This window comes from Odontomachus brunneus, unplaced genomic scaffold, assembly GCF_010583005.1.
Source record: "Odontomachus brunneus isolate Ranch 3 - 2012 unplaced genomic scaffold, Obru_v1 Obru_scaffold_002, whole genome shotgun sequence".
NCBI classification, from domain to species: Eukaryota; Metazoa; Arthropoda; class Insecta; order Hymenoptera; family Formicidae; genus Odontomachus; species Odontomachus brunneus.
The window spans coordinates 2,022,401-2,047,561 of record NW_022639452.1 but is presented as its reverse complement, the minus strand read 5'-3'; the positions used below and the strand labels follow the sequence as shown (position 1 = coordinate 2,047,561).

Here is a 25,161-nt window from a genome sequence, read left to right as displayed (position 1 = left end):
CGATGCCACTCAAAGAGCATTATCTACCCTCATTTATACTATTGAAATTTTTATTTATAATACGATTACGTACCATAATACGTTTTCGACCATAGCATTACTTCCATAGTTTAGCAGAGACTCAAACCACTTTGGTTCGAATCCCGGCTTAAAGGATTGGCCGAGATAGGAGACGTCTCAATTATTGAATCCCGGCTTAATAGTTCAGCAAAAGACTGGATTCCATTCCCTCGATTCGATTCCCGACTTAATAGTTTAGCGGAGACTGTACAGAGAGAACGATTTGGTTGAATCAAATAAACACTTCTTTAGAATAATCCAAACGAATTTTTCGATAGATCGAACAAAATTTTGTTTGAAGCAACAAAAATATTTATTTGCGGCTTAGTTTCAAAGAAATATTTTTGTTGTGTCAACCAAATAATTTGTTTAGGCTATTCCAAAGAAACATTTTATTTATTTGATTCAATAAATCATTCTCTCTGTGTGGAAACATCACGGTTATTCGGCGTAAATACAAGGAAAAAAACCACTTGCTATTAATACCTAACGTGAAAACTATAGGTTAACCTCGAATCAAGCTGATTTGCATCTATCCGGACAAAAAATTTTGATATGCCGCGTCAGTTCAAGTATACATACCGTCCTCCACGTGTTACGTGCGTTACATGCCTAACGCGTCCCTAACACGCCACGAATTTAAATGGCGAGTTTGAACTAAAATCGGCAGTACATACCATAGAAAAAAAAAGAGAATTATCACACTTCGTCCCCCCATAATCAGTATGATTTCCAGTTCCGCGCGTCTCAACGCGGCTCTCTTGAGCGAGGTATTCGTTGATATTTCAGGGATAAAAAATCGTTTCGCGGAAGTGATTCATTATTTAATTTGTCCTAGCACGTTCGTACACGTCGCCAGTTATTTCAAGGCTCCTTCGGGAAGATAAAAACTGACGTTGCGGATATTTATTGCGCACTCGCGTTGTCGCCTATTACCGCATAATCGCAGCTACGATTTCGCAGTGTGATCATCGCTTTGTTCGCGTTCCAACGCCGTAAGTCACTTACTTAAGAAAAAAGAAAACAATCAAAAAAAGAACGCACGTAACTCGCGAAACGCCGTCGAGCTCATCACGAGATTTGCAGCTGATGCGCGCAATCACTTTGGCTGACCCGGACGTATCGCTATGGAAAGAGAAAATGGGGGAAATTTCAATGGAAAAGTAAGATGCGCGGCAGCTGATCGCCGAAAGAATCGCAAAGGTCATCGGTGGATTTTCGGGGGAAAGGCAACAAGTGCGTTAAACCATCTTTACTACGATGAATAACGAATAATGCGTTCTTGACGCACGAGAAGCTCGTTACGCATGTATCTGATCGCAAACAACGTCTGTTTTTCACTTGCGGGTCAGAGGACTCCGTAACGGAGTTTTGCCATCTGAAATCTGCCGGCCATTTCGGTGAGGACAGTGAGGCGAATTCAAAAAGCAGCCGCTACTCTCGCAGTGGCCTCGTTACTTCCCGGTGCAACGATAAGGCGCCCGCTCGTTGACGGGCAAATTGCCGAACGTCGACGACGATGTCACATGAGCTACGAGTAACGCATGCGTTGACACGTGAACGCGTGGATTGCTACGAGGCAACGAGGCGTGCACAGTTGTGTAAGTGATCGGTGCGGTGAACAGGTAGAGGGATCATAATGCATATTGTGGATCACGATCGAGTTTTCCTTGTTTCCTCGAGTCCGTTACCGAACCTCTTCGCTGCACGTCCGGAGAAGCGCGCTTCGTCCTTTGAACGGTGGGAAATAGTGTGGCATTAAATTCTTTTTCCTTTTTTTCTAATTAAAGCATAGATCGAAGCCAAAGAAAAAAGAGAGAGAGAGAGAGAGACAGATAGACAGAGAAAAACTTGGTATTTCGTGGAGACCACACAGTGTGAAGAATGTCCCGCGTGTCGTCTCATAATTATGGTGAACTCTATCCGTTACCTCCGCCGGATACTTGAATTTCCTCATAGTAAGTATTATCGGTACGGGACTGTGAAGGAACGCGCGAAGTCAAGGTGAAGTGTGAGTCGAGGGACTTCGACGCGGGAAACGAGAGATAGCGACGGTGTTAGAGCGATCAATTAGCTGGAGGCATACACCGCGACTACGCGACTCTCTTAATTGTCGTCGGTTAATTGCGGACGCGCGAACGTTTGAATTAATATTTGCACGCTGGATGCTTGTTCGAATGTAAAACGAGAGACTCTTTTTTGGTGTCCAAATTACAGATTTCCAAGCGCCGCTTCTGCGAAAGGGGGACACGCGACGGTATCCCGACGATGTCGTGATGTAAGAACTTGACTTAGAGTCTCGATCAATTGACTGGTTAATTTCGCTGAACAGAGTCTGAGACACAACGCGGGATACAAAACTCGCCCGACTCATGAGAGACTTGAGAGAACGCGAGCTTTGACCGCTCTCACTGATCGACATTGCTTCCTGCAAGATTGGGAGGACCTTGGAAGGATCAGCGATTGATAACAATGACCGAAGTTAATTTCATTAAGAGAACCATCAAGAAGAGGGTTCCCGCTTTGAGGTGGTTGTCGCGGTACAAGGCGGCAGACGCATTGGGTGACCTCGTTGCGGGCCTCACCGTGGGACTGACCTTGATACCTCAAGTATTTTCAAACTTAAGCGACAGACACAAGCACGCGCAATTGTTCGCTGAAGACACGATTTCTTTTTATCCACAGGCAATCGCCTACGCTGGATTGGCAGGCTTGGACCCGCAATATGGACTTTACAGCGCGTTCGCCGGGAGCTTCGTCTACATCGTCTTCGGGACGTGTCGGGAGGTGAACATCGGCCCGACCGCGCTCATATCACTGCTGACTTGGACGTATGCGAGGTACGAACGTTCAGACTACCCGTGAGAACGATAAAACGACGCCCTGAGCTGTCTATGATTCCTTGCGACGATTGAAATTGATTACATTCGTAATGATCAATGTTTCTTCTTCATTCTCCTTGTCCACAACCTTGCTTTAATCTTTAAGCCTTTAATAAATTGACCAACCACAGTTGATTATTTTAAAAATAATCAACTGTGATGTATCAATTTCTTACGGCTTAAGAATTAAAGCAAGGTTGTGGACAAGGAGTTAAACGGAGACTCTTCTATCTTTCTATGTATTCTAGTATTTTGATAAGTATTCTTTAATTGCATACTTAAAATTTCTTCTAGCACACAGCCAATCGAACGCAGATGAATATCTTTGCTTAAACTTGAAACAAGATACAAAATCTTCTCGCGAAAATGATAAAACCGACAGTCTGAATTATCTGAACTCGTTTTCTACGACAGTCGCACTCATGACAATCGGCGTGCCTTATTCTCAAGTGAATCTCGACGGCTCTTTTAACACTTTAAAATTTTCAAAAGCGCTCCCTGATTGTATGTTTGAAATTTCCTTCTCGGCACACAGACCGCCAAACGTAGATGATTGTGTGAATCGTAGCGTGTCATTGCTCGAGAGTTATGTTTAATCAGCTGTTACAATACGCGAGTCCGGCTCACATTGAAGACACCATTACGGACGTGATTGACGTAACAATGTTCTTTTCTCGCTGGAGGTTCCATCCGGTAGCTATGAGAGAATGCGCCGACGGTGCACGCGGTCACACGATCGGTATAATAAAATTGTTAAGTAACGCTTTTCGCGAGCGTTACGCGACGGGGAAAAACCAGTCTAACACGAGGAATGCATGACATAATGCGCGTGATAATAAGTGACATTTAACAAGTCTATAATTGAATTGGCGTTTAATAAACGCGCTTATACTTCGAAAACGATTTCCAGAGGGATTCCCGAGTATGCGGCCTTGCTGTGCTTCTTGTCGGGATGCGTGACTATTTTGCTCGGCATCCTGCACCTGGGATTCCTGGTGGAGTTCGTGTCGATACCGGTGGTGTCCGGGTTCACGTCAGCCGCGAGTCTCATCATCGCCTGCAGCCAGATCAAGGGCCTGCTAGGCCTCAATATTCACGGCGAGAGCTTCGTCGACATATGGCGCGAGCTGGTCAACAACATCACCGACACTAAGATACCGGACTTGATCTTGTCTTGTTGTTGCATTCCGACTCTGTTGTTTTTGAAGGTATATACATTCAAAAAAATTTAATTTTATCCTTAGCGGATATCCTCTTATGTATAACTCCAAGAGGATTCCTTTGAAACAAAAAGGAAAATATTCTAACACAGAAGAAGGGAACTCTAATTATAAAATCTTTACTGAAAGAATTTTCTTTCTATCGAAGTGTGAACTATATTGATCAAGAATCTACTAGATATTATTCTAATCTTTTTCCTCTTTAAATCAAGAGGAATAAGTATACTTCATTCAGAAAATGCTCTCTTTCTAGAAGAAAAATTTCTGTCAAAAATAAAATTTATATATTGTAGATAAGAGATTAAATTTCTTCTCTAATCTGAAGAATATTATGCTTAGAACATCTTTCTTTTGGTTTTAAAAGAATCCTCCCTTGTGAGAGACCATATATAAGAGGATATTTTCTAAGAATAAGATTATATTTTCTTATATAAGATATTCTTATATATATAAGATTATAAATGTACATTCGATCGTTTTTTTCTTTTTCTCGTTTTTATTGGACGCAGAGATACGATTGCACGGCATGTTTACACCGCCTCGTTTTTCCCAGCATTTGAAGGACAAAAGAGTCGCCGGTGTCAAGCTAAAGAGGTTCCTCTGGACGATCGGTACAGCCAGGAACGCGCTCGTGGTCATCCTCTGCACGGTCGCGTCCTACATCTTCGAGACGCGCGGCGGTGCGCCGTTCATTCTCACGGGTCACATCGACGCTGGTCTCCCGAGGGTCGAGCCACCTCCGTTTTGGCGGACGGTCGGCAATCAAACCGAGAACTTCATCGATATGGCCACGAACTTGAGGACCGGCATCTTGGTGGTGCCACTGATCTCGATTATCGGGAACGTCGCCATCGCGAAAGCCTTCTGTACGATATTTTTCGATGTGTACTGTCTTTGCGCTCGTAAATTCGGTACTGAGGGAAAAATTACCTTAAAATCAACAAATATTTCTTTGATGGGTGCCATTAACATATTTACTTAAATCTAAATTTTCTTTATTTAAATCAAATATTCTTTACCTAATTTAAGTAAACAATATTTAGTTTAAATAAAGAGAATTTAGACTTAAGTTATATATGTTAATATGTTATGTTAAATATGTTAATGAAGAATTATATTAAAATCAACAAATATTTCTTTGATGGGTGCCATTAACGTATTTATTTAAATCTAAATTCTCTTTATTTAAATTAAATATTCTTTACCTGATTTAAGTAAACAATATTTAGTTTAAATAAAGAGAATTTAGATTTAAATAAATATGTTAATGGCATCCATCAAAGAAATATTTGTTGATTTTAAGGTAATTTTTCCCTCAGTGTAAAGATCTCTCTTTATGAATGATTCTCGTGATTCACAGCGCGAGGCATGCCCTTGGACGCCACGCAGGAGATGCTGACCCTCGGCCTCTGTAACGTGGTGGGTTCGTTCTTCCATTCGATGCCCGTCACTGGCTCCTTCTCCAGGAGCGCGGTGAACAATGCTTCCGGCGTGCGGACTCCTTTCGGCGGCGTCTACACCGGTGAGAATCTCGTGACGCAGATCTCCGCTCCCAACGAATACATGAAACGCGATTTCAGGTGTTCTAGTCGTACTCGCGCTAACTTTATTGACTCCGTATTTTTATTACATCCCGAAGGCGACGCTAAGCTCCGTCATAATCAGCGCGGTGATATTCATGGTGGAGGTCGGCATGATAATTCCGCTCTGGAAGTGCAATAGTGAGTAACTCCAAAATAATTAATATATTGTCATGATTGAAGATGATATGAAATTAAGAGCGCTCGTTGAGAGTATCGCGTTAATTTGTACAACACAGATTGATAAAATGCTATTCTTTTTCTTTTTTTAGTTGAGTTAATATTGATACTAGTCAAAAGACAGATATTCTTTGTTATATATTAAAGTATAATCTGCCTCTCGGTTCAATTAAATTAATATCAATATTAATTAATTGATTTGGCTAGTATCAATATTAATTAAGTTAATATTGATACTAGCCAAAAGATAGATATTCTTTATTATATATTGAAGAATGATCTGTCTCTTTGGCTCAATTAACAGATTGACTGCCCAATGATTCTCGCATCCTAATCTCTACGTCAAAAGAAATTGGATTTCTTTGAAATTGCTCTCGTATAACAGCTATTTCGTCCTTTCTGTAATTTTGTCGTCTCTTCTCTGCGTAGAACGTGATTTAATACCAGCGTTCGTTACATTCCTCGCTTGCCTGTTCGCCGGTGTCGAGCTGGGTATCGTAATAGGTGCAACGATTGATCTCGCTATACTGATATATCTCAATGCACGACCGGCGATATATATCGAATACAGAAACGTAAGAAGTGTGAAGACTCGAAATTATGTTCAATGAATTACAGCGAAACTAAAGATTTTCTCTTCACAGACTGCGACTGCGAGTTACGTCTTGGTGCGTCCCAGCGCCGGACTTTTGTTCCCGGCGGTAGATTACTTGAGAATATATCTGACGGAGGTCTTGTCGAAGAAATATCAGAGCTCTTTGAAAAATTCCAGAGTTTTGACGAACGTCGTGCTGGATTGCGAGCATATCGACAAGATAGACTTTACCGCTGCACAGGTATCAAAACGATTGAGAAATCTTGCTTCTGTTGATACATAATATGACTGATATGATATACAAATACAAATGATATCCGCGTAACACAAAAATATAACACCAATATTAAACTCAAGAAGCTTTTAATTATATTGCTAAAGATGGTAGGGACGTTATTATGACCTTAAAATGTTATATTTTCTGGCAGTTTTAATAAACCTTAAATCTGAACGTTAATACAAGGTTTTCCTGGTTAATTCAAGATTGCCTATTAATTAAATCAACATCATTTCAATATTTGTCAAGATGTAACTACTTTATTACATTGAGCTAACGTTTTAATAGTGTTTACGTGCTGTTCTCCGATAGAGAAAATTACTACAACAATGTATTCCCATGCAAAGAAATTTAATTTACTGAGATGTTAGCAACATTTTAGTAATGATAACATTGGCTTTGGTGCTATGTGCGGGTATATATATACTTAATATTGATGAATAACTGTGTCTCTATTGTACAATTGTTACTTTCAGGGTATCAGCATGATTATGAAAGATTTTGACGATAACAATCGCCAGTTAATAATGCTGCGTCCAAATGCTGACGTGTTAAAAAGTGTACAATCGATGTCAAGCAAGCCGATCTTAACGGTAAAAAGTGACGTCGATCTGATCGCCATTTTGAACGATTTAAAAGGTGCAGAGCGAGTGGCTCGAGATTCGAAGAGTCTTGTCGAAGTAAACACGTCGAACTGTAAGATCGTCACTGACGCGATGGATGAGCTTACCACTACGAAATTATGATACACCTGGGACAAAAGAATCTATAGTATAACAATCAGACATAATGAAAAGTATTTGTTGTATTTATTTTTATAAAAATCTTCAATCGACAAAAATAAACTGTATCATCTTCGTTAACGATACAGTTTGAACCATAATAAGATAGAAAAATAGAATTTATATAGAATACAATTTTCTGTGTGTGAAACATTTTATCTTAAAATTACAAAAAATCGAACAAGAAAATCTTACATGCTCTATACCCGTTGGACAGTATCTTTCGCAATGACATCTTAATATAACGGTCGCACATACTCTAGTATATGTAACTTAAATTTCTTTCTCTCTCCCTCTCTCCCTACGCTATTATAAAAATGTATCAACTTAAATAGAGAACTTAAACAGCTATGAGCATAATTTCTCAAGTTATAAAGGCTTACGGCGAGCTTCGAAATACAGTCGCTTCGAGTATGCTCATATCGCTAGATATATAACACAAATAAACATAATAATGCTCTCTTTTTTGGTATTTGTTATAGCTTTTCTAATATTCAAATCAATCGCTTGTTGTATCAAAACTTATAATTAGTATCCTTGTAAGCCACGCTTCGTGGAGAGAAGAGAAAAAAAAGAGAAAAAACGAACTATAATAGATCGCGATAAATGGCAAATCGTTGCGATAGTTTCCTCGATTAGCTATGAAATGTCAATTTGACTGTTTCAGATACATAACATCACATATTTGCAAAAGATAAAACATATATTTAAAAAGAAAATAATTTTTCCATCAATATAAATGAACTTTGTATCACAGCTCGGGAAAGCTAACGGTTTAAATCACATGTGCGTCTCTTACGTTTCGTACTAGCTTACATTTTCGTGTTTTGACTGGTCTTAGAAATACCGCGGCCGATACCAGTCGAGGGTGTGTATTCTTTTGGGAAATCGTGATATGTATTTTTGCGGAAGCCGCCGCTGTATCTCTGAAACGGCTGGCGATAACCTGTATTCGGTCTCATCTTAAAGTCCGGCTTGAATATGCGCGGGGTGAACTGATCGGTCCTGTTTGAGAAATTAACATTGCTCGTCATGAATTCCTTGGGCGATATGATCGGAGGAATGTCCTCTAGGCTGTTGTCCTCACACACTAAGTCCTGCATCTTCTGCCCCTTCGGGCTGTTCGGCGGTGGCTGCGTGAAATTCATCGTGTTCTGCTTGTAATACTTTTGACCCGGTGGACCATAGACATTGTACTGATTTAAACTCGCGGGCACGAAAAGTTGTTGCTGTTGCTGCGGTCGTGAAATCGGCTGCGAAGCCGTAGTCGCGTACTGTGGAACGTCGTAAGCTGTCCGGCAGTTGTCCTGATATCTTTTGTAATATCGATTGGGAGGTCTTATAGGATTCTCGTCGACGACAGGGTTCCTCGTTTCCAGGCAGTTATTCAAGTCGCAACCGTACATATCCTTCATATAGCTCGGGTTCGCGTGCATCTGCATCGTAGCATTACTGTTGGATGGTACGTAATGAATATACCTGTGCTGCGGCTGCTCGTGCATGCACATTGTTATCGGGCTGACGTTGGCGTCGTTGTAATTGCTCGATTGGTTGGTCACGTTTGGCAGTATAGTGTAGCTGGTGCACGGGGGATTGTGAAAGACTGGCGTCGGATAGTGCAGCTGTGAGTTCCAAGTTTGCATGTACGGTGTGTAGAGCAGATGATGCGCTGGTAGGCAATTCGCCGTCGGCACTTGCGCGCCGTTGAAATCGTCCTGATCGAAAGCCGCAGCGCTGTAGACGTGCATCGTCGCGGCGGGTTGCTCTACGTGAAAACCGTCTTGCAACGAAAGGTTCCATCTACTGACCTGACTCGACGGCACAGAATGACCGGATAAGTCCGACAGTGGCGTGAAAGGTCTCTGCTGCACGTTTGATGTGTATCGGTGCGACACATTTGAATTATCCCGATTGCCGCTCATCGTGTCTAACATGGTCGTGACGTCGCCGCGGTCACCCGGTGTCGCTTGCATGTTGTACTCATACGGCACTGCATCGAAAGTGTTCGAGATTTGCGACGGCCGTGTCGTGTCGCTCATCGGCAAACATTGATCATAAAATCTGCCGTAATCCACTTCCCGCAGTGACGTCTGCGATCGTTGATTTTCTGTCTGAATGATAGTCTGCTGTGAATGTATACTCTGAACAGAGTGCTGCATGCTTATGTTCCTTCGCAATGAGTCGGACAAATCATTCCAAATAGACGGATTGTTTTTTGTTTGATTCACATCCGTCTGTTGTGTGTTCTCCGGCTTGAATACAGGCGGACTCGTCGGATAAGTTTGCGATCCTGTGTAGCTCTTATCTAAGTATAAACCGAACGAGTCTTTCGATGGCTTAAGTTCCTCGTTGTTCTCTTTCTTATCCGCATCTGTTGGTTGTTGATCTGCATCAGTTTTAACGTTGTTGATTGTCTTTTCATTTTTGTAGCTTGGTTCGGGTGTTACAGGTACCTGTTTCGCGTGATCTTCAACATTTGCAGGCTTCTTATCTTCTGTGAAATTTATGTTATTCTTATTGTCAAGAATTGACGCGTCTGTTTTGTGTACATTTGACGATTTTGTATTTGCCGATTGTGCGTCTTTGTTCTTCTCGCATTGCTGATTCTTATCAGTCTCTAAATTGCTTGCATAGAGTTGTTCAGTTTTCGTGTTTACGTTGGAAAGTGTATCAATCGGTAGGTAGTCTTTTTTTGCTTTCGTACCAGCTCTATACTCGGTGTTACCAGAGCGCTCCTTATCAGGTGTTGTATTACTACGCGCATACAGTGGATTTCTTCCGCTAGCTGGAGTATATCCGACGTTCCCCGACATATTCTTAGACTTCACGGGCCTTGACAATGTTGAGTTTTTATTTATAAAAAATGTGGTACTCCTGTTGGCGCAATAGTTCTTTTGATCGTTTGAAACATTTTTATCACTGCTCTTCCTCGCAGATTCACGCAAAGACGAATCAGAACTTTTGGAAACAGGTGTTGCTTTTTCCATTTTCTCTGGTACTTTATTTTTATCGAAAGTACGATTAAACGCGGTTGACGTACTGCTTCTTGAAAACTCCTGTCCTTTGGATTTCGGAATAAATTGTTTTATAGCTGTTCGTTGATGGATCTGCGATGTTTTGTCCTTATTTGAAAAGACAGTACAGGATGTATCGTGTGCTTTTTTATCGCTTTGATTTATATCGGCTGTTTTATCAGGTTCTTTCTCGAAACCTGACTTCAATAAGTCTGATTTTGCAGCGATATCCTTTGTTTTATTTTCTGCTTCTTTTGTTGGAAAACAATTATGCTGTCTTATAGATTCATCCTTTGTGTAAGAATTCTTTTTTGTAAATACATATTTGTTGGCAACTCTTTCTGCTTTTCCATACTTATTGTTAAAAGTCATTGGTGATTTTGACAAGTTGGAAAGTGATCTCTTAGAATTAATAACAGGAGTGGAGGGCTTATCATTGCAACATTTAGACAAAGTTGTATTACTTGCATTTTTAATGTTTGTTTTTAATGTATTGGTCTTCCTTATACAAGTATCTAAAAAAAAGGAACAGAATGAAATTTTTGTTATTCAATATATATGTAAGGGATCAACTTACCTTTATTCTTTGTTTCTGTTGATACTTTATCGTTTTCTGACTTTGGCGTATTTTCTTTTGATGTATCTGGTATCATAGATTCATTATTATTATTTTTGTCAGCACGTTCTGTTAAATTCAGCATATCTGTATCTTTTTTCTGCGACTTGGGAACACTTGAACACCTGGTATTTCTAATATATTTATCATAAATATTATAATAAAACAATATTAGCATAATAGTTTTAAATTAGTTAAAAGTTTTCTTTCAGCTTACTGTGTCTCATCTTGAAGAATATTTATGTTCTGTGACATACTTTCTTGATGTTTTTGTTCCTTATCTATATGGCAACATATTTCCAACTGTGTTGTTATAACATTTTCCTGAGTAGCCACACTTGATATTTCTTCTTTTCCAACCTTTTGCATAATCAATGCATGAGCATCCAGAAGCATATTAGATGTATCCATATCTTTCTCACATAAATTTTCATTTTTTTTAGTCATCGGGTCACTGGATATATCTTTTACACATGTATCCATTGTCAAATGGTATTCACACGATATAGACTCTTCTACTGAATTAGCCTTGCTATCTTCTATTGCAAGAACTTTATCATTTATTTTTTCATCCTCATCATGACTTCTTCTTTGCTTACAAAGAGTTTTTACTTTTACACTGCAATCATGTAGTATCAATATAAAAAATAACTTTCAAATATGAAAGCACTATTATAAAATATATCTCTGATACATCTATTCATTACAGCTAACAAAGATTTATTTAAATAAATATTATAATATATATTTCAATAGATTATATATATATATATATATATATATATATATATATATTATATATATATATACATATATATATATACATATATATATATGTACACACACATATATATTAATACAGGTTATATCAAAATCCATATTAAAATCTCATTATTATAAAGATCTATATCCAAAATTTAACATAGATGAGAAACAAGACTTTATTATTTTCTTCTATTTTTAAAGTTTAATTCACTTGGATTTTTTAATTCTACACTTTCTATGAAATACACAAACTCTAGTATTTGCAATTCTGTGGATACAATTTTCAAATATCCTATATATACATACAGTAAAAATAAGTACTATATATATATATATTTTTTTTTTTGTAATAAAACTTTACATATATTAAGTAAGAAGCACATACAGTACACAATATAGTAAGAAGTAATAAAAAATATTAAAGAAATTAAACAAAAGAATGTAACGTACAGGCTTGTTGAATTGGGTGTACTTTTCAACCATTGCATGTTATGTAGTTTGTTAACCATTGCCTCTCGTTCTACAGCAGAGGTCTTTTCTAAATCATTAGCTGCCAAATCCATTATACCTATTACAAAATACATACACTAGACAATAAGACTGAAATATCTTTTTATTGAATATTTATGCAGCTTGTCTATATGTTGTACTAACTAAATCTTTGAAAACTCTCCTAAATTGTTTTACAGAAACATTTCTTATATCTTTTTCAAAACGCCTCAAGAAACTATGAAGTCAAGCAAATCATACTCGTCATACTGTTGATGTTGTCAGTATGAGAGATGCAAAAAAAGAATACGAAGAGATGATAAGAAGAGATGATAGAGCTAATTACCGATTCTACAGATTAATGATGATGAAATTTGATGAGAAAGAAAAAGAGATTATCTGCTAACTCTTTATAATTGACCTACTTTTTACAAAAAACGATCGCTAATGTGTTCGGCCTCTAACGTTAACTCTCGTTACAAATGTAAACAATGCAATAACGTCGACGAGCTTGATACGTGTATAACTACACCGGCATGTCAAAGGTTTCCGTTATTATGATTGAAGATTCTCGCGCGATCAGTCGAATAATACTGACGCAGGAGCATCTCACCTCGCTCGTAGACAGTTGCGATATTTAATGCGTGGGATGCATAGGTGCCCATGAACGAAAACGATCCTTACTACCGTTCTAACGCGCAACAGACGCCATAAACACACTACCCGCAAGGAAATTTCAAAAATTTCTCTGCTGTTCGCCGAACGTGCCGATTGGCTGTCTTGTAGCACGGGCAAAGTGCTGTCGAAGATTCACAACCTTTCGTTCAATTCGTCCCACTCTGTCTTATCCAATCACAGACCGAGAACGGAAGCGCCTCGTAACGGAGAGAATGGAACTAATTGATAGATGTCTCCTTACCTTTCGAATCGTTACCGACCTAATTAAACTTAGATCCGTTAGATCGCGCCGAGCATCACTGAAACGTCCTTTGGCGCGTAATGGCGAATGGAGCTGCGTCGGAAACGGTACTGCGGAATTTATTGTACGAAATACGGAGGATGAGATACATCGCAAGATCCAGAGGGTATGTATAAATATTGATATAATAGGCTTAATGTATAATATAATTAGATTATTCATATTTTATATACGTTCACGTTTGTTTATTACCGCAAAGCTATTATCGTAACAGCCCAGACCGCACAACGTTCAAAATCGGATCATAAGACGTCTTTAAAACATCTTTAAGACATGTTTATTAGGTATTGTCTTAAAGATGTCTTAAAGACGTCCTAAAGACGTCTTATGATGTTTTTGAGGACATTTGTGTTGTCTGAGAGATCAAATCACCGTTTACAGATATGTCCAAAAAACATTTAGCGCATAACAATGAAAAATGGCAGATGTAAGTGTGTTGAAAACAATGTTACATAATTTATTACAAAATACATATAAATAACTATATTTAACAATTTTTATAATTTTATTTGACATTTTTGTGATTTTAATAATTAACGTTATAGCTTTATCCAATGAGCAAAAGAACATTGATAGAATGTTATTGTAATGATACTCAATAATGTTCAACTTTCTTTACTACATAGTTTTTAATATTATATCAATATCATTACGAATAACTTACAGGCATTTTAAAATATTTTAAAAATATTTTAACGGTATAATCGCGAACAAATTGCATTATCCCGTAATATTTTTAAAATATTAAGTGAGAACGTTCAGTTCATATATAAAATCAACATTTCAAATGTTGATTTAAAGTTTTTTGTTTACTGGATAATAAATAACTAACTTCAATTCTCTTTTTGTCAAATCTTTAATTTAAATTAAATCTTAATCTTAATAGAGAGAGAGTTAAAAGTCTTAATCTTCTAGATCATAGCTGCATGACAAATCAAAGCTATTATGTTATGTCTGTGTACTCAATAGTAACTAAAAACTTTCATTCCATCATCCGAGTATATGTATTTATATCTACTTCTTGATAAAAATCGAAACTTTTTGATGTTAATGTATTTCTGGGAATTTTTAATAGATCAGGAAACAGATCACTATATATGTTTATTTCTTGTTGAATTTGATTCAATCGTTCGTTAATGACAAATATCAGTTGTTTCGAGTAATTTTCATCAAACCACCATATTACCTCATTATACCACGAAATTATTGGCATCATGCTTTGAGTATGATACTTTACGAAATCCTCCATCTGAAACATATAATTTCGACATTTATTGTCAAAACATAATGCAGTAACATAATTTTATGTCGTATATATCTGACACAATAAAATTTCTCGTTTTGAGCATAATTAATTGTAAAACATACACACAAGTATGTGTGTAACTTAACACAAAGAAAGACGAACGAAATTAGTGTGCAACCCTTATAGAAATTTAATACTATCAATAATAAGTTGGCCAATAATTTTTAATAGTTTTATTACTCGTTACTATAGTAACTAGTAATGAAATTACTAAAAATAACTGACCAATTTATTATTGACATTATTAAATTTCTATAAGGGAATAAATTAAGAGAGAATACGAAATCGTAAAACTAACCTGAGTTAAGAGTTCCGAACTATATGTACTTTGAGCGGCGACTTCTAATATCGATACACCTTTACTGCAAAATTAAATGTTAAAATGATCATTAGTATATGTCAAAATCTCACAATTCTAGTGAACTTATATTTCTATGTCTCGGAAGAAAAAGCATACTAATATTTATTTCTTTACTATCTTTTAATTATAGACATTTTAAAATTGATAAATTTATTCGAGAAAGACATTGTTAATTAGATCGATTAACTGATATATAGTCGTCAAATAACGAAATATGCAGTTGAGATTAAAGAATCTGCTCATTCTGAATATTTTACTATTTTTCTTCCGAATAAAAATATAATTTTTATAAACAAAAAAGTATTTTTACTGGGTTCTTATCTTGGAGAAATTGATCAAAGTATAAGAAAACACCATATCTTTTGTTGCATGTTTCCTTATAATAGAATGTATGATACGAATGGAATTTTGAGCATCCAAGAATGGAATATGACTTTCTATTAGCTTGTCTAGGTAGTGAGTGATGATTACGGGATCTTCAACACAAGTTAAATATTCTAAGTATTGAATATTTTTTGTGTACATAAACAAATCTAGCATTTTTTCCCAATAAGTCATGTTCGCTTTCATCATACCCGTACAGAGAACCCAGTCTATCCACGACGGCGATATTTGGTATCTAAAATTAAGAAAATTTTTCTCAAAATTTTCTCGAGAAATTATATAATGGACTATATAATTCGTTATCTTAACATACTGTCGCAGTTGGAGTTGATCGAGATATTTTGACAACTTAGCATTAGCCACATCGAGGCAGTCAATAAAATTGATTTGGCAAGCCAATTTTACCACCATTAATCGTAAACGTTTTGTAAAATCAGCTTCATTATCATTTTCTTCATATCCTATATCGTTCAATACACCAAATAGGATGGTTGTCATATGTTGCTGGAAATTATCAAACACAGTACGACCCAATAAATACCGAGTAACAGAAATATTACATCAATGTCGTAATTTCCCATTCGACAACGTAATTGTTATGTACAAAATGTGTTATATTGCACTTATATTGTTGAGTGGGAAATTATAATATAGATATAGTACTACTCCCAGATAACATAGAGAATTCAAAAAGAATTCAAAAAGAATTCAGTCATATGTCACCAATTCTGAGTTCATTTTCAGATGTAAAAAGAATTCTTCAGAGTTCAGTTCAGTGAAAAGAATTCTTTTTCTATCTAATCTAAAAATCTAATCTAATCTAATCTTCTTTTTCTAAAAATAAACTCAGAATTGGTGACATACAACTGAATTTTTTTAGAATTCTCTGTGCTACCTGAGCTGTTACTTATGTTTACTGAGCGAATTTTTAATATCGGTTTCTTACAAAATACGTATATTAAATTATTTAAATTAGTCGGTCCAATTCAAATCTTTTTCGAAGAGACGAACAAATTATCTTGCAAACGTAAACAGATATCTTATATACGACGTCTTAGCTCTTGACATTCTATTAATTAATAAAAAATCTGTTGATATTATAACTTACTTTGATGGATCTACTTTTGGGGTTTTGGAAAAATGTCGACATATCCGAAAAAATTTTCTTCATAGGATACCACGGTATATAATCTCTCTCTCGTTCTAAGTAGTTTGAAAGATCAAGAAATATCGCAGGAGAGAGAGAGCCCTTCAACATTAAATGATAGGAATCATCGATAATCTGAGCGCGATTAATAGGGTGTATTTTTATGTATTCGTCAGAATTCAGGTATGCCGCGAGCTTTCGCCAGTTGTTCCTGTCGTAATTAACGCGATAGTATCCTGTCAAAAAAATAAATCAGGCTTATTAAGGACTAGAGACTATTCTGATCACATATGTATTTATGAGTAATCGTCGCTTGCTAATGGCTCTTGCGATGGCTCTCTAATTTCAATTTTCACAAGGGTGGGGGATGATAAAAAAATAATACGTTTAGAATAATGAATACCCAGATAGCACAGAGAATTCAAAAAGAATTTAGTCGTATATCACCAATTCTGAGTTCATTTTCAGATGCAAAAAAATTCTTCAGAGTTCAGTTCAGTAAAAAGATTTCTTTTTGCACTGAGAAATGAACTCAGAATTGGTGACATATAACTGAATTCTTTTTGAATTCTCTGTGCTATCTGAGTAGATATATCGGTCAATACTCACCAGTTTGCTGCACATTGAGTATTATCCAATCATGTTTGAGAACTTCGTAAATAACTCTAGACGGAACCTCTGGCTTTAGCCAAAGTATAGGCGAAGTTACCGTGAAATTGAGAAATGATCTGCGAGTATAAGTTATGGGGATCCACCATAATTTGTCGGTATCATTTTTATTTGCCGTTTGCTTGCAAAAACATTCTTGCGTAATCGTTATAAAGTTACTGGCAGTATCTACATATACTACTGGATAATCACTGTTAAATAACCAGTTTGTCATTACTGTGTCCAAGTAATATGCTTCGAATTTGGCATGTCGTGGCATTGGGACTCCTTCGAAAGCTTTCCAGAGATCGTCCAGATTGACCGTCCAAGATTCGCTGTATTCGTAATATTTAACATGATTAATAGTAAATATCGCAACAGACTGGGTTCGGGAATACAAATTTATCAATTTAATTCGTCTATATGTGTTAAGCTGTTTGGTCTAATTAATGCAGAGTATAAATAAAAAAAAAAAATGTCACTTACTTGTAACGCCAATATCGGTTGATAGCTCCCATGAAAAATTCCTTACCAACGATATGGGACATCATACGCATTATAGCAGTTGCTACAATCATTTACAATATAAGGCAAGATTAAACAAGTTTAAAATAAATTTGCAATGGTATATAATAATTGATGAATATCAATTAATCTCACAAAAAAGAATTTGTAAAGCATTGCAAATTTTGAATACTCTTTTTTTAAATTTTTATATACTACTAAATTGTCAACAAATTTATTCACAGTTAGCCTATCGTGTCTTCTTTCACGTTTCATTCACGTTCCACACTCGAGCGATTATTCAGTTATTTTTCTTTTTCTTTTTAAGTCTCACCTTTCTTCCGAGAGCTCGATGATACGAAGGACTCGATTTCATTAGGAGTATTGACTTCGCGAATAACTGGGCTCATATGAGATTCAGCATCTTCAAAGAAAAGTTGATGTTGTATCTCCATCATAAAGTAATCCGAAAACGTTGTGTGCCCGAAAAACTGTGAACAAACGTATCTATATGTATGATTGAGCGACTGTTATATCGAGATCATTGGATAATATTTAATATTTCTCCCGATACTAAAAAAAAGAAAAAAATACTTTTCTTTTTCTTTTTTATAATCATCGTAAAAAGCACATACTGAAAGATACCTTTAAAATGATGAAATCGATAAAAGCGTTTGAAATCTTATGTAATTTCGAATAAATTTGGCAATCTTCGCGATATCAACTAGCATTAAGCTTGATCTACAATATGTTATTTGCTTCTTGTTTCTTTTTTTATCTCTTTCTGACTCACACCTTAAACTTTAAGCCTGATCTACAATGTGTTCTTTACTTCCTATTTCTTGTTTTCTGCCTTTTTTTAGTTTAAGGTTTGAGTCAGAAAGAGATCAAGAAAAAGTAACAGGAAGCAAATAACACATTATAGATGAAGCTTTAAGCTTGTTGTGTTATTTGCTTCCTGTTTTTTTTCTTTATCACTTTCTGACTTACACCTTAAGCCTTAAACTAAAAAAAGACAGAGGACAAGAAACAGGAAGCCAAGAGCACATTGTAGATTAGGCTTTAACGTACAGAAAATATACTATATAAGCACAAAATTACATTATCGATGAAATATAGTCCAAAGAGCGTTGCGATTCCATCATTCAGCGGCTCGTAACTCCACCAAGTCGGACTGACCATAGTACGAAACACTTGATGTGCTACCTTATGTGCTATCTGATATTCCATATAAATTTCTTTTTCCAAAACTTTGTTTTTCGTACTATACGAGAGATCTGATTCTCTAAAAATTTAATCGACTTTTGAACAATTATTTAGATAGAGATCGGAGACAGAAATATTTATATCTTCAAATCCTTAAGATTTTCAATACTTAAAATATTTCTGGTTCTCTTGTGTATCACGCTTTGTTTTTTTTAAATCCACATGCATTACTTGTAACTGTAGAGTCCCCAGCTATACTTCATCAGATGTGTGGGAGATGGTGTCATAATATGATCCATTTTTTTAATTATAGTAAAATATTCACTTTTGTTAATGTACTCGAAGCAGTTTACAGCAATTTCGTACATGCTTTGTAATTCCCAAACTTTTTCTGAGCTATTAATACTAGATTTGAGGCTTTCTGGGCTACCCCACATGTTGATAAGTGAATTGTTATTGGAAATCGATACGAGATCCTCGAATAGCACAATCCCCACGAGATAAGGGGAAATCAAAGGGGTGGTATAAAAGTACGTCAGCACCGTATTATCATTCATGGGCATTTGCTGAAATATCGGCATATTCGACAAAACAGTATAGGACGATAAATGCTGCACTGAGATATTGAAAGTCGCTTTCAAAGTAGGCTCGTCCCAGCAAGGAAATACTGTTCGGGCGTTCCAGAGAAAATTCATCATCACATGTTTCCTATCACATTTCAATGATGTATCAAAAGATCAATCTCTAATGATCGTACGACGCTATTCAAGTTAGAACATAGCGTATGATGTGAATGTCGAGAAAATATTATTTAGTGTACTTCCTGCACCTCGGAAGAAGAAGGACCAAAGTTCGTTCTCAAATTTTCAACTATTAATCCTCAAGCACTGACAGGAGTCTGATAGACTCCCAATGAAATAAAAAAATCTACATAGAAAAAAGGTTTGGAATTAACCAAATATTTGGTCAAATATGAACGATCCAGAAATTCCGATTGAAGTAACCCGAATTCTGTTTAAGTTAATAAGATTTTTGGTTGACTTAAACAGAATTCGGGTTACTTCAATCGGAATTTCTGGATCGTTCATATTCGACCAGATATTTGGTTAATTCAATCAAACCTTTTTTTCCGTGTATTGCTGTTTCACTCCCGCTTAAGCGTATACACATCGCGTCCATCTATCTTTTCTTTGGTCCGTAAAATACGAAGTGGCGACAAGGAAAGACGTTTCGCACACTTTCTCATGTAATTATCAAACTTCGAAATATTTTGGTAAATCTGTATCAGTGTTTAAGGGTTAAAAGACTAGAAATCAATGAAAGAGATTTTAAAACTTGGAAATTTTCCGAGTTCAATTGTGGAATCGCTGTTCGATTACTGCGCCAAGAACTACCAAAATATATCTCAGGATGTTCTGAATTTAACCGGAATGATCTTAGAACGCTTTGGGCATGGAAATTAATATTAATCCTTTTTCTCCACAAGGTACGAAAGTCATCGTAATTCATTAATAATATTATAATATATCGTTATGACCTCAATAGTCAGATTATTGATTTCTTTCCATTGTTTTAAAATTCTTAGCTACTCTAATAATAAAAAAATTAATATAAATATAAATTAATAAATTAGTAAAAATTAACTCTTTTTTTAAGTGAATATATTCGGTAATGATCGACTCGACGAAAATCAGCGTGCAAGCTTAGTGGACTCAGTAACGGTACCAGACTGTTTACTAATACTGAATGTTATTCAATACAATGAAAAACATTGAGCCGATCAGCAACCTGCGTCCGTTATAATCCGAAAATATATCTATTCGAAATAACGAATGGAACTTGATTTATAACTTACTTGTGTGTTACGAACAAAATTTTAATTACTAATTAACTCATTCTTTAATGACATAAACTACCTGCCCGATCTTTCAATTCGTTTAATTTGTGAATTTAAAGAACTTAAACGATTACTTACTTTTCAATGCCTATGTTGTCTCTGTATTTAATTACGCTAAAGCCGTTGCTGTAAGGACTAACTAGTATATTAGTGAATTTCAATTTCAACATATACTCTCCGTGTGATAGTTCACTATCGAATATGATCGTTAAAATCTCCGTTTCTTCGCAATAAAAGAACTTCACTGGAATGTAAGTGATATTGGGAGATTGTTGAACCAAAGATATGTCTGTTAATTGCATTTCCGACAAAACGTGCAAACTTATATTTTTTGTTATCTGATGAATATTAATTAAATAAGTAACGTCCCCATGATAAAAAGAATCATAATCATAATCTAACACTTTTGATGGCATTATTCTAACAATGTAATGGTAACAATCTGCCACTGCCGGTAGACGATAATCGGACGAGCAATTTGCCGCCGTTTTTTTCCATTGTATTGCCATCGCGACATTGAAGAGCAGGCAGCTAATAACTAATAGTTTCAAGTATTCCATGTCGCTTTTTATATCTCCGAGATCTGCGTGAATACATATATTTGTTAAAGAAGAGAAAAACGAGTAGAAACAAGAACGTACACGGAACGATTCAATATTGCTCGTGCAATTTGATAAAATTGAAAATCTCGCAGTTTTCTTAATAAACCAATTATTGATGACGATAATAAGTAAAAACAAATCAAAATTTCCTACAGCGATGTATTTTGACGTTTCTCATTATAATCATGCATGTATTTGAAAATTCTGATAGAAATGCGTTTTAACCAAAAAAAAATTCGTTTCCGTTTATCGGTAATATCTAAATATCCAGTGGCGTAGCCAGGGGGCTGCAGTTCTCTCAGCCCCCCCGAAATTAATTTTCTGGGTTACGCTAAATGTGAGACAAATTTTTTCGAATGATCTTTTTTTTATTCGTCAAAAATAAAAAGTACAGCCCCCCCGAAACTTTTTTCTGACTACGCCACTGTAAATGTCAATTCCTTTTCTTTTTAGATTCGAGGAAAATGTTTTATTTTCTGTTTCTTGGTGTCTTACCTTGTATACTGGACGTCCGTTCTGATTAAAACATAATTTTGCAACAATTGACAATCCTTCGTAATATCAGAAATGTATCCCGATACTCGTGCGATTGTAGTGTTCTGCTACTTCGACAAATCGCTGGATACTAATAACGATATCAGTGTCTGGTGATTTTATTGTTTTCTGTATTTTTTTTTGTGCTAGATGTAGTAAACAAATCTAACAAGCTTTGTACTTGTGAACTTGAGGCACAGAGATATTAACGGTGTATTCGAACGTGTATCAAATAGATATTCAAAAGATCAGAGAAAGAAATAATAAATAATACTGAAACAATCATGATATGAAAAGTTTCATCGAGTTTGCAACATGTATATTATAATTTACTCCTTACAAAATTATGTGTGCGTAGAAATTTCTGCGACAATTTCATATAATTTCATTTATATAAAGCTATTTAACTCTATATATAAAATATCAAGTTTCCAGATGTGAAGTTATATCTGGCGATGGAATACACATCACTGTACTTAAACTTGTATAACATATAATTGAGATTACAAAATTTTCTCATTTCGAATGATGTTGCTACTTTGATACATCGTTGCCACTACTTTGTATAATCAATAAATAATATTAATAATGCGCATACGATTATAAAATTATAAATTGAATCCCAAGTTAAATAAATTCTAGTGAGTACTGACTTTAAGAAATAAGTAACAACAAATTAACTTTAACAACTTTTGTAATTTGAATAACAAACGTTTATAACTTTACTCAGTGAGCAAAAAAGCATTGATAAAACGTTATTGCAATGATGGTCAATACTATATAACCTTTTCTAATGTAGATTTCAACATTGTATCAACATCATTACGAATAATTTTGGCACCCAAATATTCTAAAAATATTTTTACGATATTCTTAAAGAGATCATATATCATCCAGTAATATCTTTGCAATACTTTTGAAATATTGAGTGAGAACGTTTCACGCATACGCATGACATTTCAAATGTCAATTTGATGTTTTTTTGTTCACTTAGTAATAAGTAAGTTAATATATCCCAACTTTAATCCTATTAAATCTTTAGTTTGCGTTTAATTCTAAGTTTAATCCTAAATCCTAGTTGAATGACAAGTTCAAATTATTATATCTGTGTGTGTTCTCAATAGCAATTAATCTTACACTTCACGATCGAGAGCATGTGTTCTACGTAGTGAAACGATCGTTTCGTCATATTCGGTTCTTGATTCAAATCGAAATCATTTTAGTTTCACTAATATTGAATTGATTAGTAAACATCTTTATTTCTGTCCGAATGTTCTTCGATTGAGTCGCAATACTGGATATGAGACGTTGCGTGTAGTTTACTGGAAACTCCATTTCCTCTTCGCTAAACTGATGACTTATTACGAATTTCTCTACCTGAAACAAATAATTTCGATATTTATTGTCAATAAGTAATGCAATTATTAAAATATACAAAGACAAGTGAAATTGAGTAATCAATTAAGAAGGAAAGATTAACCTTTTGCAACTGTTCCACACTGTATATATTCGGGATGATAAAATCTATTATTGAAAACTGTGCACTGCAAAATTGAAACATGAAAATCACTATTATTAAATATGTCAAATTTTCCCGATTCTTACGAATTGATATTTAGTATAACTTGTAAGAAAAGCATGCCTGTGTCTACTCCTTCACTCTCTCTCAATTATAAAAATTCAATTATAAAAATTTAAAAACTTTTAAGTCTGTGAATTTGTCCGAAAAAGGCATATACTCTGTTAACTGTATGGATTAAATGATATGCTAATTATGAAATTATGAAATATAAAATTATGTAACTGTAATCAGAGAATTTTCTTGTTTTGAAATTCTTGCGAGAGATTTCTCTTAAGTGAAACTTAAAGAAACAGACACCAGCTCTTTCTCTTCCGAGCGACAGCAAAATTTCTATAAAAGGAAAGAAATATTATTACATAGTTCTTATCAAGTTGTAGTTCGTTAAAATATAATCAAGAACTAAATCGTCCGACGCATGTCTCTTTAGGATATTACGTATGATTCGCAAGCGTTCATGCTTCCCTATGTGAAAATAATTTGATACAAGTTTGGATATGTAATCGCAAATCAATATGGAACTTTCCGCACAATTCAGATAATCTAAATATTCGGACTTCTTCGTGAGCATATATTCGTTTATCATCCGTGACCAACTGGTATCGTCCGCATTCTTCATTCCCATACAGAATATCCACTCCTCCCACAACGGCTGTATACTATTATACATAAATATGAAAATTTTAACTCAAACATTTCATTAAAGATCATATAGATATAGTTTGATATCTTGAGATTATTATATTTATAAAACAAGATATAATTTATAAAATAAGAAATATATAGAGAAGGAATTACTCAGGTGCATCGGGATTCTCGAGATACGCGACTAAATTTGTATTAGCCATTGTCAAGCACATGGCGTTACCGAGTTTACATATCAGCTCTAATACCAATAATCTTAAAAGTTTTGTAAAGTTAGTGTCATCAAAATTATCTTTATATCCTATATCCTCAAGCACATTATTCAGGATTACTCGCATATGTTTCTGGAAAATATAAAATAGTACGAATTTGATGTCGGTTCCTTACTAATTATATATGTCGAGGATAAATTACTCAGTCTGATTAAAATCTTTTTCGATAGAATAAACAAGATTGTAAACATGAATATATATCTTACGCAACGGCTCAATATCTGACATCTTGCGAATTAATCAAATTCGCTGATATTATAGCTTACTTTAATCGATGCACTCTCTGGGAATCGGAAAAATGTCGTCATATTCGACAAAATCCTCTTCATAGGATACCACGGTATATAATCTCTCTCTTGTTTTAGGTAGCTCGAGAGTTCTAAAAATACTGTGCCATCGAGATGGCCTGCCAACATCAGATGATAGGAATCGTCGATAAGTTGAGCACGATTTATAGGATGTATCTTCTTGTAATTGTCAGATTTCAGGTAATTTGTGAGTCTACGCCAATTTTCCATATTATAATTGACGCGGTAGTATCCTATCGCATAATAAATCAAATTTATTAAAGATTAAAAATTCTTTCAATCGTGTGTGTGTGTGTGTGTGTGTGTGTGTGTGTGTGTGTGTGTGTGTG

The 25,161-nt window shown here is 35.4% G+C and overlaps 5 protein-coding genes across 12 annotated transcripts in view; 2 read left to right on the top strand and 3 right to left on the bottom strand.

The window, feature by feature from the left end:
• Nucleotides 1–984: 984 nt before the first annotated feature.
• LOC116841145 (sodium-independent sulfate anion transporter-like) lies at nt 985–7,843 on the top strand. 5 transcript variants are annotated; one of them, XM_032808766.1, is made up of 11 exons: nt 985–1,661; nt 1,851–2,018; nt 2,278–2,670; nt 2,746–2,900; nt 3,853–4,150; nt 4,716–5,028; nt 5,523–5,684; nt 5,743–5,883; nt 6,352–6,497; nt 6,567–6,758; nt 7,271–7,843. In XM_032808766.1, the coding sequence occupies exons 3-11, from the start codon at nt 2,533–2,535 to the stop codon at nt 7,538–7,540; spliced, it is 1,815 nt and encodes a 604-aa protein (XP_032664657.1). In that variant the 5' UTR covers nt 985–1,661; nt 1,851–2,018; nt 2,278–2,532; the 3' UTR covers nt 7,541–7,843. The 5 variants fall into 5 exon arrangements, with proteins under 5 accessions (XP_032664657.1, XP_032664674.1, XP_032664665.1 ...); XM_032808783.1 differs by lacking the exon at nt 1,851–2,018; XM_032808774.1 differs by lacking the exon at nt 1,851–2,018 and having other exon boundaries at nt 985–1,800.
• LOC116841120 lies at nt 7,582–13,236 on the bottom strand. 3 transcript variants are annotated; one of them, XM_032808682.1, is made up of 5 exons: nt 13,074–13,236; nt 12,422–12,539; nt 11,424–11,825; nt 11,168–11,340; nt 7,582–11,105 (listed from the first exon to the last, which is right to left on the bottom strand). In XM_032808682.1, the coding sequence occupies exons 1-5, from the start codon at nt 13,123–13,125 to the stop codon at nt 8,389–8,391; spliced, it is 3,462 nt and encodes a 1,153-aa protein (XP_032664573.1). In that variant the 5' UTR covers nt 13,126–13,236; the 3' UTR covers nt 7,582–8,388. The 3 variants fall into 3 exon arrangements, with proteins under 3 accessions (XP_032664573.1, XP_032664582.1, XP_032664590.1); XM_032808691.1 differs by lacking the exon at nt 13,074–13,236 and adding an exon at nt 12,886–13,053; XM_032808699.1 differs by lacking the exon at nt 13,074–13,236 and adding an exon at nt 12,807–13,040.
• Nucleotides 13,237–13,274: 38 nt separating this feature from the next.
• LOC116841172 (keratin, type I cytoskeletal 10-like) overlaps nt 13,275–25,161 on the top strand; it is a 24,237-nt gene continuing 12,350 nt past the window's right edge. The window contains exon 1 of the mRNA XM_032808810.1: nt 13,275–13,545. Within this exon, the coding sequence (XP_032664701.1) occupies nt 13,460–13,545 (86 nt within the window). The 5' untranslated portion in view covers nt 13,275–13,459. The remainder of the gene's footprint in view (nt 13,546–25,161) is intronic.
• LOC116841132 (aminopeptidase N-like) lies at nt 13,868–22,137 on the bottom strand. The gene is made up of 12 exons (XM_032808714.1): nt 21,990–22,137; nt 20,971–21,475; nt 19,227–19,703; nt 18,891–19,074; nt 18,124–18,280; nt 17,772–17,853; nt 17,247–17,620; nt 16,599–16,873; nt 15,804–15,994; nt 15,417–15,725; nt 15,044–15,107; nt 13,868–14,688 (listed from the first exon to the last, which is right to left on the bottom strand). Exons 2-12 carry the CDS (start codon nt 21,450–21,452, stop codon nt 14,422–14,424), a joined length of 2,862 nt encoding a protein of 953 aa, XP_032664605.1. The 5' UTR covers nt 21,453–21,475; nt 21,990–22,137; the 3' UTR covers nt 13,868–14,421.
• LOC116841134 (aminopeptidase N-like) overlaps nt 22,331–25,161 on the bottom strand; it is a 7,924-nt gene continuing 5,093 nt past the window's right edge. For both annotated transcript variants that reach the window (XM_032808729.1, XM_032808738.1), the window contains exons 8-12: nt 24,791–25,065; nt 24,406–24,596; nt 23,967–24,266; nt 23,509–23,572; nt 22,331–23,405 (exon numbers count right to left, since the gene is read on the bottom strand). In XM_032808729.1, the coding sequence (XP_032664620.1) occupies nt 23,232–23,405; nt 23,509–23,572; nt 23,967–24,266; nt 24,406–24,596; nt 24,791–25,065 (1,004 nt within the window). In that variant the 3' untranslated portion in view covers nt 22,331–23,231. The remainder of the gene's footprint in view (nt 23,406–23,508; nt 23,573–23,966; nt 24,267–24,405; nt 24,597–24,790; nt 25,066–25,161) is intronic.